Source organism: Mustela nivalis (genome assembly GCF_964662115.1).
Source record: "Mustela nivalis genome assembly, chromosome: 3".
NCBI lineage: Eukaryota > Metazoa > Chordata > Mammalia > Carnivora > Mustelidae > Mustela > Mustela nivalis.
Genome location: NC_139022.1, coordinates 103,163,879 through 103,183,810, shown reverse-complemented (window position 1 = coordinate 103,183,810; position 19,932 = coordinate 103,163,879). Strand labels below are relative to the sequence as shown.

Below are 19,932 nucleotides of genomic sequence, written 5' to 3'. Positions count from 1 at the left end.
GGAGAGCTGTGGGAAAAGCGAGCCTCTTCTGGTATCTGAGAAGATAAATGTAAATGAAAAACTAGGAGTTGTTCAGGTGAGATTTCTTTTGCAGTATGGTTGCTTGTAGCTTTTTTTCATTTGTTTCCTTAATCATTTGTCTGCCACATTCAAAATCGGTTAATTATGTAAATACTGAATCATTGTGCGTTTCATTTAGATACGGACTTAATTGAATGATCCTGTCTCCATTTGTTTTCAAGTTATATTTTGTGTTTAATATCTTTTTTCAGTACGTGGATTTCAAGACAGTCTAGTTGATATCCATACGCTTAAAAGAAAGTAATCATAATCACTTTAGTCAAAATTTTCTTATACTAGAACTGTTACTGTGTTAATAGAAGAGTTGTTTGATTAATCCAAGTTGTTAGATATAATGTTCTCTTTTGGATATTTGTGTGAACACCAATAGTGAATATGTTTTGGAAAGGATAGTATACAACACTGATATTTTAGTATACCTGCTCTTTGCATAAGGAAATAATTTAGACTATTTTAATAAGTCAATGGAAGAATATAGAAAACTTCAACATGGTAAAAAATCAGAAAAACAGATTAAATTTATAATCTGTGGCATTCTCAAGTCTGGGAATTTGGGGTTAACCTGTGTAATTACTATAATTACATGTATATTTGTTGAGATAAGAGATCAGTGAGAAGGAACCTTAAAACTGTACTTTATTTGGGGCACCCGGTGGCTCAGTCAGTTAAGTGTGGGACTTTTGATTTATGCTCAGGTCATGGACCTTGGGGTCATGGGATCTGAGTCCTGCGTGGGTCTCCTGGCTCAACAGGGAGTCTGCTTGAGATTTCTCTCTCTCTCTGTCTGCTCCTCACACCCTCGCCCCCACAAGCTCTCTCTAAAAATAAATAAATCTTAAAAACTCCACTTTATTCTGTGATAGTTTAAAATCTCCAAAGAATTAGATTCTGCTATATTCATTAAATGCCCTACACCTGGCACTTCTGGTTAGAGATAACCTCTTCATTTTTCAGAATCAGTATCTACTTGAATGCTTGCATCTATGCATGTGTCGGTACAATTCTGCTTTATTAGTAGAGTCTTAAGATTTATATTTGGAAAATCAATTCACATTAAAAATTGAAATTTTAAAATTCATTTCTCAGGGATAGGCTCTTCTTAAATAATTTTTCTTAATGAAATGCAGGTCTATGGGTCTCAAATTCTTGAGTGTTTGTTGTGTAATGGAGGAAGTGCCCTGTTAATTTTCATATCTGATTTTACTGAAGATGATTTTCAGATGTTTCTCCTTAAGATTTTTAATCTTTCAAATATTGTGCTTTCAACAACCTCATCAGCTGCAAAGTGGACTAAATGGAAGAAATAGCAATAAAATACTATGGTGGGATGGTAGACTACATTACCTGACCAAACAAGGGTTTGTTGTTAGATGTGGGAACCTATGAGCACCTAACTTTTGTTTTTTAAATAATTACTTCGGGCGCCTGGGTGGCTCAGTGGTTAAGCCGCTGCCTGCTGCCTTCGGCTCAGGTCATGATCCCAGGACCCTGGGATTGAGCCCTGCATCGGGCTCTCTGCTCAGCAGGGAGCCTGCTTCCTCCTCTCTCTCTCTGCCTGCCTCTCTGCCTACTTACGATCTCTGTCTGTCAAATAAATAAATAAAATCTTTAAAAAAAATTAAAAAAATAAATAAATAATTACTTCAAGGGGATCCAACATTTACATACTGAAGGAGATCTAGTTATATTTATATATGGATATATCTGATTAAAATGTGCAGTTTCACTGAATGGTGAATGCATCCAAAGAGTAATGAGAATCTGTATGATGGAGACTGAGATCATTCCCTCCTATGTGAAAATTCACTTTTCCGTTATATTTTATAACAAATGGTTTTTTCATTACAGTTTAAGGAAAAGGTTATACATTTTGGATATGTGTCCTATGTTAACTTTTTCATGCAATGGAAAATACCTCTTAAACCTCTATAAACTTCAATAGACTTTAGGTAATAAAATGCTTGCTATAACTCTCTGAGCATATATGCTATATATACTATATAATTGTTTACATATTTGAATCTTTAGTTTCATATGTGCTCTGAAAAGATAGCTCTCCTTCAAGTGTTCATAACATGCTGGAAAGACACTTCTTCAGTCATGTTTTGGAGCAAAGTCTTGAGTCTATATTTTTTATGTTTGTATGAAGTAGATATGTGGGTGAGTTTCTGCCTCGAATCCTGAATACAATGAGTAGTTTAATATGTCTAATGCTATTCCACTATGAGTTCAACATTGCTACCTACTGCTAAGTTGTAGAATTACAATGTATAGGTTTAAAAAATGTCTTTATGAAGATTCTAGTTTAGAAATTGAATTAAAACACTAAGGCCTCAGGACACCTGGGTGGCTCAGTCGGTTAAGCATCTACCTTCAGCTCTGATCATGATCCCAGTTCTGTATCTGGTTCCATGCTCAGTGGGGCATCTGCTTCAACTTCTCTCTGTTGCTCCCCCTGTTTGTGTGCTCTCTGTCTGTTTCTCTATGACAAATCAAATCTTTAAAAAAAAAAAAAACCTGTAAGACACCTATCAGGAACATGAAAATTGACATGGAAAGAATGTCAGTACAAAGAGTTAGGATGATCTGATTGTGATCTGGGGACAACATAGATTCTTTCTTTAGAATATATAATTATAAGGACTCATACTTCATTCCCAAATTTCAAATAGCTCACCATTGCTAAGTGACTTGAGAAGAAACAGTACAGTTAAAGACAATGGTAGTGTAGTGTGCAAAAAATAAAATCGGTGGATAGTTTTAAAATCATGGTGAGTTAAACATAGACACTTGGAAACTAAGGAAAAGAGTTTCTTGCTTCTTACCACACTTGTATTTTGTAAGGACAACCAATCTCTGCTTACCTGTCTAGTTTGGGGGTAACGTGGTAATGATAATATAGAAGGAAGTGAAACATAGGCTAAAACTAAAAGCTATGAGATTTGTAACATTTGCAAGTTAGAAGAAAAGAAACAAGTGGAATAATCTTACTATCAAGCTGATATTTCAAGAATTTTCATATTACACTTTCTGCCCTCGCCACCACCAGTACTTTCATTTGTGTCATTTTCTGCATATCATTTCATTTGGTCTTCAGTTTTACTAAGGAACACAGGGAAGAAGTTATTATGACCATTTTATGAAAACGGAAACAAAAACCACGACGATGTCAGTAAATATCTTCAAGCAAGTTGCCTCTGCTCTTTGAAGAGTAAAACTCACTTGATTTAGATGGGTAAAGTTCAAATTCAAATAAAATGACCGCCAGATCGGAGATATAGTAAATATTTAAGATGTTAAAAATCCTTGTAAAATTGGAAGAATGAGTATCTGTATAAGGATACAGTAGAATTTTCTTTTAACCCACTCCTGATTTGGAGCTCATTTAGTAACCACTACTGCAGTTCTGCAGCCGGTACGCGGGGTGCCGCTGTTGGCTAGTACTGAGCGTAGTATCAGCTTCTCCCGACACAAAGCAATCGCCTCCCCAAGGCGGAACCGCGGTAACTGGACACTCACTCTCTGGTTCTCTGCCGCCGAGATATCTGTCAGAGAGTCCGCCTGCCAAGACAAATCAAGGAGTTACTCCTGCTCAGAGAGTTCTTGGGATCATTTAGCGATCGTAGCTCTTCGGAATCAGAAAGGCAACGTCGCAGAAATTGGGATGGGAGACCGCTTGGGACAGAAGGGCCCAGCTGGGCGGAGACGAATGCCATTTCTCTTTTTGCTGTCTTTGTTCTGTCCGGTGCTCCCAGAGCAGGTCCGCTACACTGTTCCCGAGGAGCTGGCCATGGGCTCACTGGTGGGGAACCTCGCCAAGGATCTGGGGCTTGGCATGCGAGATTTGCCTACCCGAAACCTGCGGATTAGTGCACAGAAGAAATTCTTTACAGTGAGTACTGAGAACGGGGACTTACTTGTGAGCGACCGTATAGACCGAGAGCAGATTTGTGGCAAGAAGTCAACGTGTGTTCTAGAATTCGAAATGGTCGCGGAAAAGCCTTTGAACTTCTTTCATATAAGTGTGGTAATTCAGGATATCAATGATAACCCACCCACCTTTAGCCAAAATATCACTGAACTGGAAATCAGTGAGCTGGCCCTAACTGGAGCCACTTTTTCCCTGGAATCCGCTCAAGATTTTGATGTAGGTGTCAATTCCCTGCAGCAGTACTACCTCAGTCCCAATCCACACTTCTCTTTGATTCAGAAGGAGAACCCAGATGGCAGTAGGTACCCAGAATTGGTAGTGAAGACTCCCCTGGACAGGGAAGAGCAGTCCTGCCACCACCTGGTCCTCACTGCTGTGGATGGGGGGGACCCAGCAAGAAGCTGCACTACCCAGGTAATTGTGGTTGTGGCAGATGCAAATGACAACCCACCAGTGTTCACCCAGGATGTGTATAGGGCCACTGTTCAAGAGAACCTGCCCACGGGCTCCTCTGTACTAAGTGTGATGGCCACTGACTTGGATGAGGGGGTCAATGCTGAGATCACATATGCTTTCATCAACACTGGCAATGTAGTGAGACAGCTGTTCAAGCTGGATAGTAAAACAGGGGAACTCACCACTGGTGGAGAACTGGACTTTGAAGAGAGAGAGAGCTACACAATTGGGGTGGAAGCAAAGGATGGTGGACGACACACTGCACACTGTAAAATTCAAATAGATATTTTGGATGAAAATGACAATGCTCCTGAGGTAACCTTGGATTCTGAATCTAAACATATTCAAGAAGATGCTGAGCTGGGGACTGTTGTTGCCCTGATCAAAATACATGACCTGGATTCTGGATTTAATGGGGAAGTTTTCTGCCAACTAAAAGGAAAGTTCCCATTTAAGATAGTTCAAGATACACAAAATACATACAAGTTGGTCACAGATGGAGCCCTAGATCGAGAACAGACTCCAGAATACAATATCACCATCACAGTCACAGACAGGGGGAAGCCGCCTCTCTCCTCCAACAGAAGTGTCACCTTGAACATAATTGATGTCAACGACAATGCACCAGTTTTCCAACAGCCTTTCTATTTGGTTCACATTGCTGAGAACAACCTTCCTGGAGCCTCCATCGCCCAAGTCAGCGCCTTTGACCCAGATCTGGGGCCCAACGGTCGCGTCTCCTACTCCATCATCGCCAGCGACCTGGAGCCACCGGCGCTGGAATCCTACGTGTCCGTGAGCGCGCAGAGCGGGGTGGTGTTCGCGCAGCGCGCCTTCGACCACGAGCAGCTGCGCGCCTTCGAGCTGACCCTGCAGGCGCGCGACCAGGGCTCGCCCGCACTCAGCGCCAACGTGAGCCTGCGCGTGTTGGTGGGCGACCGCAACGACAACGCGCCGCGGGTGCTGTACCCGGCGCTGGGGCCCGACGGCTCGGCGCTGTTCGACACGGTGCCGCGCGCCGCGCAGCCCGGCTACCTGGTCACCAAGGTGGTGGCGGTGGACGCCGACTCGGGACACAATGCCTGGCTGTCGTACCACGTGCTGCAGGCCAGCGAGCCGGGACTCTTCAGCCTGGGGCTGCGCACGGGCGAGGTGCGCACGGCGCGTGCTTTGGGCGACCGGGACGCGGCCCGCCAGCGCCTGCTGGTCGCTGTGCGGGATGGGGGACAGCCGCCGCTCTCGGCCACGGCCACGCTGCTCCTGGTTTTCGCTGACAGCTTGCAGGAGGTGCTGCCGGATGTCAGCGACCGCCCTGAGCCCTCTGACCCCCAGGCTGAGTTGCAGTTTTACCTGGTGGTGGCTTTGGCCTTGATTTCGGTGTTGTTCCTCCTCGCGGTGATTCTGGCAGTTGCCCTGAGCCTGCGCCGCTCCTCCAGCCCTGCCTCCTGGAGCTGCTTTCAGACTAATGTCTGCTCCAAGACCGAATCTGGGGTTCTTCCCAACTTCAGTGAAGGGACTTTGCCTTATTCTTACAATTTATGTGCTGCCTCACATTCCTCAAAGACCGAGTTTAAATTTCTCAATATAAAGCCTGAAAATATTCCACAAGATCTTCTGTGTAATGAAGCCTCTTGGTTTGAAAGTACCAGTAATGCAGATACCCAAATGAATTCTAATTCAGTCAGTCTGCAACAGGTGAGTTGCTTCAAAACCCTTTCTTTCCATAATTGTAACTGTAGATCAATAATTAGGATAGAAGTAAAATGTATACAGGTTAAGTATGCCCTGATTTTATTGTGTTTTATTGATTTTTCTGGGAATCACATGGGATTGTTAGAATTTTTTGTTCATTTATCTGTGTTGCAGTCTTTCATGGGAAGTGGCCTTGTGATGGTCTTGAAATTTTTATTAAATATAAAGCCATATATCCTTAAACATTTTTGATACCTTAGTATCATACTGTCATTGGGAAACATATTATAAATATATAATTAAACACAAATGTAGGTAATTAAGTGGTTTACTTAGTCTCAGTGCAGTTAATCCTAAACTGTTTTGTATATAATATATAAATTTTTGTCATTGTAGTCAATATATTTTCACATTCTTTTCATGTTTTTATTTTTTTAAACTTTTAAAAATTCATTTAAGTCCTCTCTACACCCAACAGGAAGCTCAGACTCACAACCCCAAGATCAAGAGTTGCAGTCTCTGGGGCACCTGGGTGAATCAGTTGGTTAAGCATCTGCCTTCAGCTCAACTCATGATCTCTGGGTCCTGGGATTGAGCCCTGGGTTATGCTCCTTGCTCAGTGAGGAGTCTGTTTCTCCCTCTGCCCTTCCCCTCTTTCATGCTCCCTCTCAAGTGAATAAATAATATAGTTAGAAAAAAATAAGATTAGTTGCAATCTCCTCCAACTGCGCCAGCCAAGCACCCCCTTTCATTTTTTAAAAGGTATACAGAAATATTGCCTAAGGTTATTTATTCTACGTGTTAATAAAATAGTGACATCTAAAAATGGCAATACTTGTAACTGGCAGTAGGTGGATTGGTTCTAAATGTGTTGTTGCTGGTGCCCTTATTGGAAATGGGACAAATAAGAAAGACTTTTAACTGTAGAGGACCAATTGAGGGTTGCTGGAGGGGAGATGGCCAGGGGGATGGACTAAATGTATGATGGGTATTAAGGAGGGCATTTGTGATGAGCACTGGGTGTTATATGTAAGTGATGAATCACTGAATTTTATTCCTGAAACTAATATTACACTATATGTTAAATAATTAGAATTTAAATAAGAACTTAAATCATAAAAAATGCAAATGGGGCAAATACAAATGATAGTGGAATGTGAAAATTCAAGATTTACATAAAAGTGTAATCTTATTTCCGTTCTCCAAGGCCCTAAAAGCTATAACACAAAAATGAGTGGCAAATTCCAGGGAACATCTAAAATTATTCAAAATATTCTCTTTTATTCTTTTGGGGAGAGAAGTATTACCAGTGACACCTAAGCAAGATTTAGCCAAAATAAGATTCTCTGTATGACGGTTTCACAAAGACGGTGCAGTATTAAGTTAGGACTCTAAGTGTCGCTGTTCACTAACCCGGGCAAGGAAAACGAGAACTGGGGTTATATCCCCAGCAAAAAAGCAGATCAGACAGGATAGCTCTCCAGCTACGCAGAAATTCTAATTTAAAACGCTTCTCAACTGATCTACTTGTTTACGGAGCTTGACTTCCAATTCTGAGAAGCACAAAAGTGATTGCAAACCTGTTCTCAGCTACTCATAATCCCAAGGAAGTCCTTAAGGAGCCAGTAATGGCTGCTCTGCAAAAGCGCCGGCGCCGCAGGGGGATGGTGGTGCTCTTCATTCTTCTGGGGACTCTGTGGGAGGCCGGGGCCAGGCAGATCCGATATTCCATTCCTGAGGAGCTGGACAAAGGTTCCTTCGTGGGAAACATAGCCCACGATCTGGGGCTGGAGCCCCAGGAGCTGGCGGAGCGTGGGGTCCGCATCATCTCCAGAGGTAGGTCGCAGCTTTTCACTCTGAACCTGCGAAGCGGCAGCTTGGTCACCGCGGGCAGGATAGACCGGGAGGAGCTCTGTGCCCAGACTGCACCGTGTCTGGTGAGTTTTAACATCCTTATTGAGGATAAACTGAATCTTTATCCCATAGAAGTGGAAATAGTGGATATTAATGACAATACACCCCGATTCTTCAGGGAAGAATTAGAAGTGAAAATTCTGGAAAATGCAGTCCCACCCTCTCGTTTTCCACTAATGGAGGTCTATGACCTGGATGTGGGAATGAACTCTCTTCAGGGATTCAGACTCAGCGAGAACAGTCACTTCTCAGTGGACGCGCGGAGCGATGCCAATAGACCCAAATACCCAGAGCTGGTGCTGGAGCGCGCCCTGGATCGGGAGGGAGAGGCCATTCACCACCTGGTCCTTACTGCTGTGGATGGCGGTGACCCAGTCCGCTCAGGCACTGCTCGAATTCTGGTGATTGTCCTAGATGCGAATGACAATGCTCCAGTGTTTACTCAGCCTGTCTACCGTGTGAGTGTTCCTGAAAATCTGCCTGTAGGTACACCAGTATTGTCGGTAAATGCTACTGACCAGGATGAAGGAGTCCACGCAGAAGTAACATATTCCTTCCTAAGAGGAACAGAAAAGATCTCAAAGATTTTCTGCTTGAATGTTTCCACTGGAGAAATAGCAACTTCTGCAAATCTAGACTATGAGGACTCAAGCTTTTATGAGCTGGATGTTGAAGCCAGGGATCGGCCAGGTCTAGTTGACAGAGCAAAAGTCTTAATAACTATCTTGGATGTAAATGATAATGTACCAGAAGTGGTAGTTACATCTGGAAGTAGATCAGTTGCTGAAAGTACGCCTCCAGGAACAGTAATTGCTCTTTTTCAAGTATATGATAGAGACTCTGGCCTGAATGGCCTGGTAACCTGTTCCATCTCAAGAAGTCTGCCATTTGAACTGGAAAAATCAGTAGACAATTATTATCAATTAGTGACCAATACAGTACTAGATCGAGAACAGATATCCTTGTACAACATCACTATAACAGCTACAGACAAAGGAATTCCACCTTTGTCTACAGAAACACTTATCTACCTAAATGTGGCAGATATCAACGACAATCCACCTGCCTTCCCTAAGTCCTCCTATTCTGTCTACATCCCTGAAAACAATCCCAGAGGTGCCTCCATCTTCTCTGTGACTGCATCCGACCCGGACAGCCAGGAGAATGCTCGAGTCACTTACTCCCTGTCTGAAGACACTCTCCAGGGGGCTTCCCTCTCCTCCTATGTGTCCATCAACTCTGACACAGGCATCCTGTATGCCTTGCACTCCTTCGACTATGAGCAGTTCCGTGACCTGCAGTTGAGTGTGACTGCGCAGGACAGTGGAGACCCACCACTCAGCAGCAATGTGTCCTTGAGTATATTCATTGTGGACCAGAATGACAACATACCAGAGATCCTGTACCCCACCCTCCCCACTGACGGTTCCACAGGCGTGGAGCTGGCTCCTCGCTCCGCAGAGCCTGGCTACCTGGTCACCAAGGTGGTGGCGGTGGACAGAGACTCTGGCCAGAACGCCTGGCTGTCCTACCGCCTGCTCAAGGCCAGCGAGCCAGGACTCTTCGCGGTGGGGCTGCACACGGGCGAGGTGCGCACAGCGCGGGCCCTGCTGGACAGAGACGCGCTCAAGCAGAGCCTGGTGGTGGCGGTGCAGGATCACGGGCAGCCCCCTCTGTCGGCCACCGTCACGCTCACCGTGGCCGTGGCCGACAGCATCCCCGACGTCCTGGCGGACCTGGGCAGCATCGGGACCCCCGCCGACCCAGACGATGCGGACCTCACGCTCTATCTGGTGGTGGCGGTGGCGGCCGTCTCCTGTGTCTTCCTCGCCTTCGTCATCGTGCTGCTGGCGCTCAGGCTGAGGCGCTGGCACGCATCGCGTGTGCTCCAGGCTTCAGGAGGCGGGCTGGTGGGCGTGCCGGCCTCGCACTTCGTGGGCGTGGACGGGGTGCGGGCTTTCCTGCAGACCTATTCGCACGAGGTGTCCCTCACCGCGGACTCGCGCAAGAGTCACGTGATCTTCCCCCAGCCCAACTATGCGGACACGCTCATCAGCCAGGAGAGCTGTGGGAAAAGCGAGCCTCTTTTGATTCAAGAAGATTCAGGTTTTTGTAAAGAGGAAGACTCCCTTGTTCAGGTGAGATTATTCCTTTTATTCTTTTTATTTGAACACAGGAAAATTAAAAATTTTCTTTGATAACTGCTTAGTTTTCTTAGTCTTTGCATTGAGCCAATTTTCAGAAGTTTCTTTTTTTTTAATCAATAGAGCTCTATTAAATCTTAGTACTCTTAGTACTCTAATTTCATAAAAAAATTCTTAATAATGTATACTGTAGATTTTCCTTACTTTTCTCCTGCTGGCAAGATCTTCATGCTTTGGGTTACATACATCTCTTTTGTTTTTTTTTTTTTTTTTCCCTCTAAATTGTGACATCTGTAAGATTCTTTTCCTAATGGGAGTACCTGGTGGCCCAGTGGGTTAAACTCAGATTTAGGCTTAGGTCATAATCTCAGGGCCCTCGTCTCAGGGTCCTGAGAATGAGCCCTGAGTTCTGCACTCTGCCCAGAGTCTGCTTAAGATTCTCCCTCTCTCTCCCCCTGCCAGTTCCTGATACCTGTGCTCTGTCTCTTCTCTCTCTCCAAAATAAATAAACTCTTTTATAAAAAGGATACTCTTTCTAATGTAAAAAGAAAATTGCAGCCTCTGTTAAAGATCAAGGTCTCAGTTTTTCACCAATGTTAACTAAAAGCAAGTGTTTTCTAAAATAATGGAGATCTGTGATCTCTACTACTTAGGAATCAAAAATTATTTTTATGGAAGATAAAAGTAATTGACGTCTGTAGCAGAGAAGACCTAATCTTTGGTGTTAGAAAACCTGAATAATATTCTTGGAATTATCTGTTATTCATCTTGGGGAGTCACAGTTTTTAAATTAACATGTAAATTAAAAAGGCTTACCTACCTCACACAAATTCTGAGAAAATATAATAAAATAATTTTATTAATGATTTTTCAACTGTAAAGCCGTAAACAAGTATTTGTTGACATCACCAGTATTATAATTTTGACTTTTAACAAATGTGAGCACCTGATGCTGCTTGCCTACTACAATGTCTTCTGCAATCTATGTGCTTGATAATATTTAAAAATGAAAGTGGGGGCGCCTGGGTGGCTCAGTGGGTTAAGCCGCTGCCTTCAGCTTAGGTCATGATCTCAGGGTCCTGGGATCGAGTCCCGCATCGGGCTCTCTGCTCAGCAGGGAGACTGCTTCCCTTCCTCTCTCTGTGTGATCTCTTCCCTTCCTCTCTCCTACTGTGATCTCTCTCTGTCAAATAAATAAATAAAATCTTTAAAAAAAAAAAAAAGAAAGTGAATTTTTAAATATGCTTATTACTGTCCACTTACAAGGCCATACCACTAAAAAATAGAGGACTGAATAGTGAATGGGAGAATGCAGGATTCACAGTGTTCAAATGAGAATTTAAGCATATTTAACCCAGATAAAAATAAGGCTTCTGTCATGTAGAAACTCTATTCAAATATTTAAGGAAAGGAGGGTTATCGTTACAAGAATACTTAGTTTAATTCATCATGGCCCAAAGGTGTGGATGAAACTGGCTTGGTGAGTAGAAAAAAACCAAAATTTTGAGTTGTTCTTTCTTTGTAGTTGTTGCTGAAGTTGTTCTAATGGAAAATGGATTGCCTAGGAAGTGGGAGGTTCTATTATTAGCTCTTTCCAAAAGTAAGTTGATGGCCCTGGAGTTAACAGAATACAGAGGATAATAGAATTTGATGAGTTGTTGAAGTACATGATAGCCAAGGTCTTTGCCAATCCTGAGGTGGAGGATTCTATGACCTGATAATGCAATAGATTAGCCACTTATGCTTCTGAATTTGCTATGCACATGTAACATAAAGAGTTGAAAAAGATCTCTTGAAAATAAATGAGAACCTCTTCTGTAACCTGAAATTGTCAGTCTTTTTTAAGGTAATATTGAGTTGATGTGCTTAAATTAGTTACTAAAGGTAATATATATTTCTCTAAGTCAATATTGAGATATTTACATAAGCAGTTATTGTAGAATTATTTATTTCAAGATTTTGAATGTATATGACTAAGAGGTTCCAGTCACACACATTTTCAAATCTGATTTGTTTGTATGTTTGTGATACTATCCTTTGATGGTTTTAATCAAAATTTAATAGTGAATAAGATATCTGAGTGTCACAGGTGCAGTCAGTTAAGCATCTGACTCTTGATTTCAGCTCAGGCAGTGATCTCAGGGTCTGGAGGCCAATCCCCAAGTTGAACCCCACACTTATTGCAGAGTCTGCTGAAGACTCTCTCCCCCCATCCCTTTGTCCCTTACCCCAATGTGTGCACACACACTCTCAAATAAATAAATTAATTAAGTCTTTTCAAAAAAGAACTTAATAGTAAATAATTTGCAAGAACTTGAATCTTGAATATTAGTCATGGGAGTCATTTTCTCATACATGTATTAAGCTTTGTTTCATATGATCTGAGAATGTAAATGCTATTTTTTATATCAATAATTCTGGATTATATAAAACATCTTGAAAAAGGAAACAAAACAAACTATATCCACTTATAAGCAAAGCTCACTGACTGTTTTATGGATAGTAGTCTGGTTTATTTTATTCTCTTAACTGCTCACATCACTAACTGGGGTAGTATAGGATGGTTTATTTTATTCTTTTATCTGAATTACCTATGACCATTTCATTTAAATAAATAAAATATTTTATTGGGGAAGCTATCAGATTTTACTGTCAGTAATAATCATTCATTCATGCGGACTGACCAAGTGTTAAATCCTAGCAGTCATGGAATTTGCTAAATTCTGGCTAACTGAGGCTCTCTGACTTCCATACCATACAGATCATTGTTAATAAGATAAACAGTCTGAGATTTTGAGTATATACTGAATTTTGAAGCATCAGGGGGAAAAGCCTACCAAATTATTGGGCTAGTTTATCATTGTGAAAACAACCCATCTGATCAAACTTCTGTTGAGGTAGCAGCTGTCAAAGGGAAGGAGTAAAATTTAAGAGAGAAATAGAAAATAATACCTGCATATTTGCCTGGGAATGGAAACCCAAACAGAACTCTAAACAAATGTTTTCTCATTAGAAAAAAGTTCCATAAAGAAAGGAGAGAAGATTGGGGCATGTGGGTGGGTCATTCGGTTAAGCAGTTAAGCAGCTGCCTTTAGCTCAGGATCCTGGGATAGAGTCCCTTGTCTGACTCTATGCTCAGCAGGGGAGCCTGCTTCTTCCTCACCCTCTGCCTGCCACTCCCCCGCTTGTGCTCGCTTGCGCTCTCTCTCTCTCTCAAATAAATAAATAAAATCTTTTAAAAAAAAGAAAGAAGAGGGGAGCATGGGTGGCTCAGTCGTTAAGCGTCTGCCTTTGGCTCAGGTCATGCTCCCAGGGTCCTGGGATCAAGCCCCACATCAGGCTCCGCATTCTGCCGGAAGCCTGCTTTTCCTTCACCCTCTCCCCATGCTTTTTTTCCCTCTCTCGCTGTGTCTCTCTGTCAAATAAATAACTAAAACCTTTAAAAAGAAAAGTAAAGGGAAGATGAGTAACTTAATGTCTGAGAAGTCAATTACTTTCCACAGAATTTTTTCCATAGAATTTTTTAATGCAAGTATAAAAATGAATGTCGATTCTTAAGGTCAATTGTTCCCAATAACTCAGTCAGTAATAACATACTTCTTTTAAAACTGTAAACTTATTTCCATTGTATATAGTAGGCTTATGTTATATTTAATGTATCTTAGTGGTCTAGCAGAATCTTTAATATTTAAATTTATGTTATAGAGTAACTTAAGGAAATGTGATTACTAGAGATAATACAGCCAAGGTACTTCCTGAAGCATGCTTTATGTTCAGAGTATGTTCATAATCTTATTTATCTAGATCTCAGTTAATTAGCTCCAAAGAAGTTATCCAGAAGTAGTAAGTTAACTGAGATTTTTTAAAAAAATAGTAGAATAGGAAGCAAATGTGAGATGACCCTATGAATTTTTAAGTGTTAGGTAGAAAAAGATCAGAACATTGGGAACCATAACATCTAGACTCCAAATTTTGTTGGAAAATGTCTGCAGTACTCATGATCTTTAATGACTTTGTTTATGTCAACAGAAAATTCAAAATTACTACTAAACAAATAGTGTTTAATTTTTACTTATGGAATTAATTGTAATGCTCATATTGGCTCCTTTGAACAAAAAGTTATTTTATCTACTTGGTGAAAGCAAATATGGCTATAAATTGATAGATAGATTGAAACAGCTGTTCATTCAAAGTATTGCCTATATTTTGGAACAGTGCCATCAAAGAACAGAAATAGATTACTTACTTAGGAAATCCTCAGCAACTAAGCTAGGAAGCATTTTCTCTCTTTTTAAGATTATTTATTTATTTATTTGACAGACAAAGATCACAAGTAGTCGGTAAGGCAGACTGACTGAGAGAGAAGAGGAAGCAGGCTCCCTGCTGAGCGGAGAGCCCAATGCAGGGCTTGATCCCAAGACCCTGTGATCATGACCTGAGCCAAAGGGTAGAAGCTTTAACCCACTGAGCCACCCAGCTGCCCTGCTAAGAAGCATTTTCAAAGTTACTTCTGATTTCTCCTCCTCGTACTGTTATCTGTTCCACTAGGGGTTAAAATAATTTACAAAGCAAGGTTATTTCTTTTAAAGTTTATTTATTTATTTACATAAGTAATCTTTACACCAAACATGGGGCCTGAACTTACAACCCTGAACTCAAGAGCTGTGTGCTCTTCTGACTAAGTCAGCCAGGCACCCCATAAGGTAAATTTATTTTTTGTCAGGTCGTCATTTCAGGACTGGTAACTCTTTTCTCTTGCAGCTCTGTGGAAAGAATTTTATTTTTGTCAGCTAATAGTAGCCTCAGATCTATCAACAGTTCAGTTTTACTTAATTAACACCATTGGAACAATTGGTACCTCTAAGGAGCTTCTCAGGACAGTGTATGCTCCAAGACCCGCCTTTTTTCAGTTATTCTAGAATTGGGTAGGATGGCTGTTTGAATTGCACAATGAAAGAAGCAGTCAACACCCACTTTCTTATGGATCCATGGGCGGTAGAATCTGCAAATTCCTGCCTTCTGTGCAAAACGAGTTGCGTCGTCTATAGCTGATCCGTTGCTGCTAGGGTTCTTACCTCCCCTCTAAAGGCACATTTTGAGCATAAAGCATCAGCCAAGGCAAATGATTTTCCTTTTTCTTCTCAGAACACTGGAAGTGAGAATATTTGTATTCCAACAATGGTTTTACTATTATATATCAAGGACAAGGCAATTCTCTCTCATTTTTAAAATTATTAAAATGAAGGTAATGGACTAAATCATCTCTAAGAGTCCCTCCAATCAAAAACTTTATTAAATTACCTCTCTGTATTCTAAAGAAAATTTTGACTCTCTGAGTCTTACATGGTGTTGTGTAGAACATAGTTGGTGCTCAGTATTATTGAGTTAATTTATTACACTGATGTAAACTTTCTATATAACATTTTTCATATATATATATATATATATATATATATATATATATACATACCTTTTCAAAATAAATCACACTTTTTTACCTGTAAACACTGATTTCACTGGGTTCTATGAAGTCTGAGGCAGTACCCGACATCATTTCAAAGTAGAAATGCAAAACAAAAAAAAAAACTTTAAAAATTAGCTCGAATTAGTAAGCACCCATCATGAACATTGTTGCATTAATTCATCTTCTTGAAATATATTTTTAAATAATATCAAAGATATATAGATAAAAGAAATATAAATGGAAGGATTTTGAAGGATAGAACAAATTTCTGAAAAATCAGTTATTTTGCTTCAATATGGTGCAGTAACTTAGTAAGGACTCTGAGCGCCGCTGTTCACCAACCAGGGGGAAAATGGTGCGAGAGATCTGCCAGAACCACTGAACTTTATAATACAAGGAAACACCAGATTGAGACAAACTCTCTTCCAAGCTTCATCAAACTCAGGTCTCTTATACTAGATACTGCGCTTCTTTTACGAATACAAAAGATTCCACGCTGACACACTGGAATCCAGAAGCACAACAGGAGATAGCCCAGCGTCTAAACAAGATCGGCACAACAATGGCGGCTCCGCAGAGGGGTGGGGAATACAGAAGATTCATCCTGCTCTCCATCCTCCTGGGAACCCAGAAGGAAGCTTGGGCAGGACATATTCTCTACTCTGTGCCAGAGGAGACAGACAAAGGATCTTTTGTGGGTAATATCGCTAAGGATTTGGGTCTGGAGCCGGGGGAACTGGAGGAGCGTGGAGTCCGCATCGTCTCCAGAGGTAGGACGCAGCTTTTCGCTCTGAATCCGCGAAGTGGCAGCTTGGTCACCGCGGACAGGATAGACCGGGAGGAGCTCTGCGCTCAGAGCGCGCGGTGCCTAGTGAACTTTAACATCCTGATGGATAAAATGAATCTTCACCCAGTAGAAGTGGAAATAATAGATGTTAATGACAACGCTCCCAGATTCTTGACGGAAGAAATGACTGTGAAAATAACGGAGAACACAGCTCCTGGGGTGCGGTTTCCGTTAAATGAGGCTCGGGATCCAGATGTGGGCACGAACTCTCTCCAGAGCTACCAGCTCAACCCTAATCATCACTTCTCCCTAGTAGTGCAGACTGGAGACGATGGAGGTAAATATCCAGAATTAGTGCTGGAAAGGGTGCTGGATCGAGAGGAAGAGGCGGTTCACCACCTACTCCTTACAGCCTCTGACGGTGGCGACCCACCCCGATCCCAGACTGCCCACATCCAAGTAACAGTGGTAGATGTGAACGATCACGCTCCAGTCTTCTCTTTGCCTCAGTACCAAGCAACTGTCCCTGAGAATGTGCCGGTGGGTACGAGATTGCTAATGGTGCATGCTGTTGACCTGGATGAGGGAGTCAATGGGGAAGTGACATATTCTTTCCGGAAAATAACTCAGAAGATTCTGCAGATATTCCAGCTGAACCCTCATACAGGAGAATTATCAACTTTAGAAAGCCTAGATTATGAAGAGTCCAGCTACTATGAAATGGAAGTTCAGGCTCAGGACGGTCCTGGTAGTATAACAAGGGCTAAAGTAATGATCACAATTTTAGATGTGAATGACAATGCCCCAGAAGTGACTGTAACATCTGTAAGCAACTCAGTCCCTGAAGACACTCCTCCTGGAACTGTAGTTGCTCTTTTCTACCTTCAAGATAGAGATTCTGGCAAGAATGGTGAGGTAACCTGCACTATTTCAGAAAATCTGCCTTTTAAATTAGAAAGATCAATAGACAATTACTATAGGTTAATGACAGCAAAAAACCTGGACCGGGAAAAATGCTCTGTGTATAACATCACACTGATAGCCACAGATGGTGGAACCCCACCCTTGTCCTCAGAAACTCACATCTCCATGAACGTGGCAGATACCAACGACAATCCACCTGCCTTCCCTCAGTCCTCCTATTCTGTCTACATCCCTGAAAACAACCCCAGAGGTGCCTCCATCTTCTCTGTGACTGCATCCGACCCGGACAGCCAGGAGAATGCTCGAGTCACTTACTCCCTGTCTGAAGACACTCTCCAGGGGGCTTCCCTCTCCTCCTATGTGTCCATCAACTCTGACACAGGCATCCTGTATGCCTTGCACTCCTTCGACTATGAGCAGTTCCGTGACCTGCAGTTGAGCGTGACTGCGCAGGACAGCGGAGACCCACCACTCAGCAGCAATGTGTCCTTGAGTATATTCATTGTGGACCAGAATGACAACATACCAGAGATCCTGTACCCCACCCTCCCCACTGACGGTTCCACAGGCGTGGAGCTGGCTCCTCGCTCCGCAGAGCCTGGCTACCTGGTCACCAAGGTGGTGGCGGTGGACAGAGACTCTGGCCAGAACGCCTGGCTGTCCTACCGCCTGCTCAAGGCCAGCGAGCCAGGGCTCTTCGCGGTGGGGCTGCACACGGGCGAGGTGCGCACAGCGCGGGCCCTGCTGGACAGAGACGCGCTCAAGCAGAGCCTGGTGGTGGCGGTGCAGGATCACGGGCAGCCCCCTCTGTCGGCCACCGTCACGCTCACCGTGGCCGTGGCCGACAGCATCCCCGACGTCCTGGCGGACCTGGGCAGCATCGGGACCCCCGCCAACCCAGACGATGCGGACCTCACGCTCTATCTGGTGGTGGCGGTGGCGGCCGTCTCCTGCGTCTTCCTCGCCTTCGTCATCGTGCTGCTGGCGCTCAGGCTGAGGCGCTGGCACGCGTCGCGCGTGCTCCAGGCTTCAGGAGGCGGGCTGGTGGGCGTGCCGGCCTCGCACTTCGTGGGCATGGACGGGGTGCGGGCTTTCCTGCAGACTTATTCGCACGAGGTGTCCCTCACCGCGGACTCGCGCAAGAGTCACCTGATCTTCCCCCAACCCAACTATGCGGATATGCTCCTCAGTTTGGAGAGCTGTGAGAAAAAAGATCCCTTATTAACCTCCACAGATTTTCGTGAATGTAAGGATGAAGCCGAAAATATTCAGGTGAGTTCACTAATTATTTTATATCCTCAAGAAATTATTTTGTGTAATTTTCTTGATTGTTTTGTGAAACAGGTGTTTTGAAGGTGTAGTGAAAAACCTTTAAAGAGGTAAACCAAGGTCAACGATTTATTTCAGTGGTGATACTTTAATACAGAATACTTGTTGGTATAGGTTTTGGTGTCCTTTCCATAGTGAAAACCTGTGGACAAGATCGTGAATAAGTGGACCACCACATTTTTATACGTCCATCTATTTTCTACTCAGTGTTCTTAATTCATGTGTTCCAAAAATGAGAATGAATTGTTATATCTTTCCCATTGCCCTAGGTTATCAAGAGGTTACCCACTAGGTTATCCACCTCCACTCTGGTAACCATCAGTTTGTTCTTAATAGTTAAGAGTCCATTTCTGGAGAGTACTTGGGTACCTCAGTGGGTACAGCAACCAACTGTTGGTCTCAACTCAGCTTCTTGAACTCAATGTGGTTAGTTGAAGTCCTTCCCTGAGCTGGGCTTCATGTGGGCCTGGAGCCAACTTTAAAAAGAAAAAATAGTCTGTTTCTTGGCTTGTTTCTCTCTTTTTCCTTGCTCATTTGTTCATTTCTTAAATTCACATATGAGTGATATCATATGGAATTTTTCTCTCTCTGATCTATTTCACCTAGTATTAGAAACTCTAGCTCCATCCATGTCATTGCAAATGGCAAGATTTCATTCTTTTTATGGCTGAATAATATTCTATTGTATATAGTCACACATTTTCTTTATCCGTTTATTAGTCAATGGATACTTAGGCTGTTTCCATAATTTGGCTTAAATAATGATTTTAAATAATGTTTAAATAATGATGTTTAAATAATGATGCTATAAACATAGGGGTGGGTATATCCCTTTAAATTAGTGTTTTTGTATCTTGGTAAATACCCATTAGCACCATTACTGGACCATAGGATGGTTCCATTTTTAACTTTTTGAGGCACCTCCATATTGTTTTCCACAGTGACTGCACCAGTTTACATTCCCACCAATAGTGTAAGAGGGCTGCTTTTTCTCCACATCCTCACCAACCCTTGTCATTTCTTATGTTTTTTATTTTAGCCATTCTGACAGGTGGGAAGTGATATTTCACTTCCTGATGTATTTAAAGCGTAATAGTGTATTAAAGTTGGCTTCTACTAGAAGACTAGACTAATGCCTAAAGAATGAAATCTGTGGGGCACCTGGGTGGCTCAGTCCCTTTGGCTCAGGTCTTGATCCCAGAGTACTGGG

At 42.5% G+C, this 19,932-nt stretch overlaps 3 protein-coding genes across 3 annotated transcripts in view; all 3 read left to right on the top strand.

Annotated features, from left to right (window-relative positions):
- LOC309860937 (uncharacterized protein) overlaps window positions 1-19,932 on the top strand; it is a 174,382-nt gene that overhangs the window by 27,380 nt on the left and 127,070 nt on the right.
- The window catches only part of LOC309862039 (protocadherin gamma-B2-like), a 64,535-nt gene that overhangs the window by 6,792 nt on the left and 37,811 nt on the right, over window positions 1-19,932 (top strand). The window lies entirely within an intron of this gene.
- LOC309862034 (protocadherin gamma-B3-like) lies at window positions 2,411-12,046 on the top strand. The gene is made up of 3 exons (XM_082725330.1): window positions 2,411-6,163; window positions 8,193-11,230; window positions 11,447-12,046. The coding sequence occupies exons 1-2, from the start codon at window positions 3,746-3,748 to the stop codon at window positions 8,262-8,264; spliced, it is 2,490 nt and encodes an 829-aa protein (XP_082581456.1). The 5' UTR covers window positions 2,411-3,745; the 3' UTR covers window positions 8,265-11,230; window positions 11,447-12,046.

What these genes read in the sequence shown, in the direction of transcription:
- LOC309862034 (XM_082725330.1), top strand. Translation starts at nt 3,746, where the DNA reads ATGGGAGACCGCTTGGGACAGAAGGGCCCAGCTGGGCGGAGACGAATG. An exon ending in ATTCAGTCAGTCTGCAACAG is followed by an intron (nt 6,164 to 8,192) that starts GTGAGTTGCTTC and finishes CCGATTCTTCAG; the next exon opens with GGAAGAATTAGAAGTGAAAA.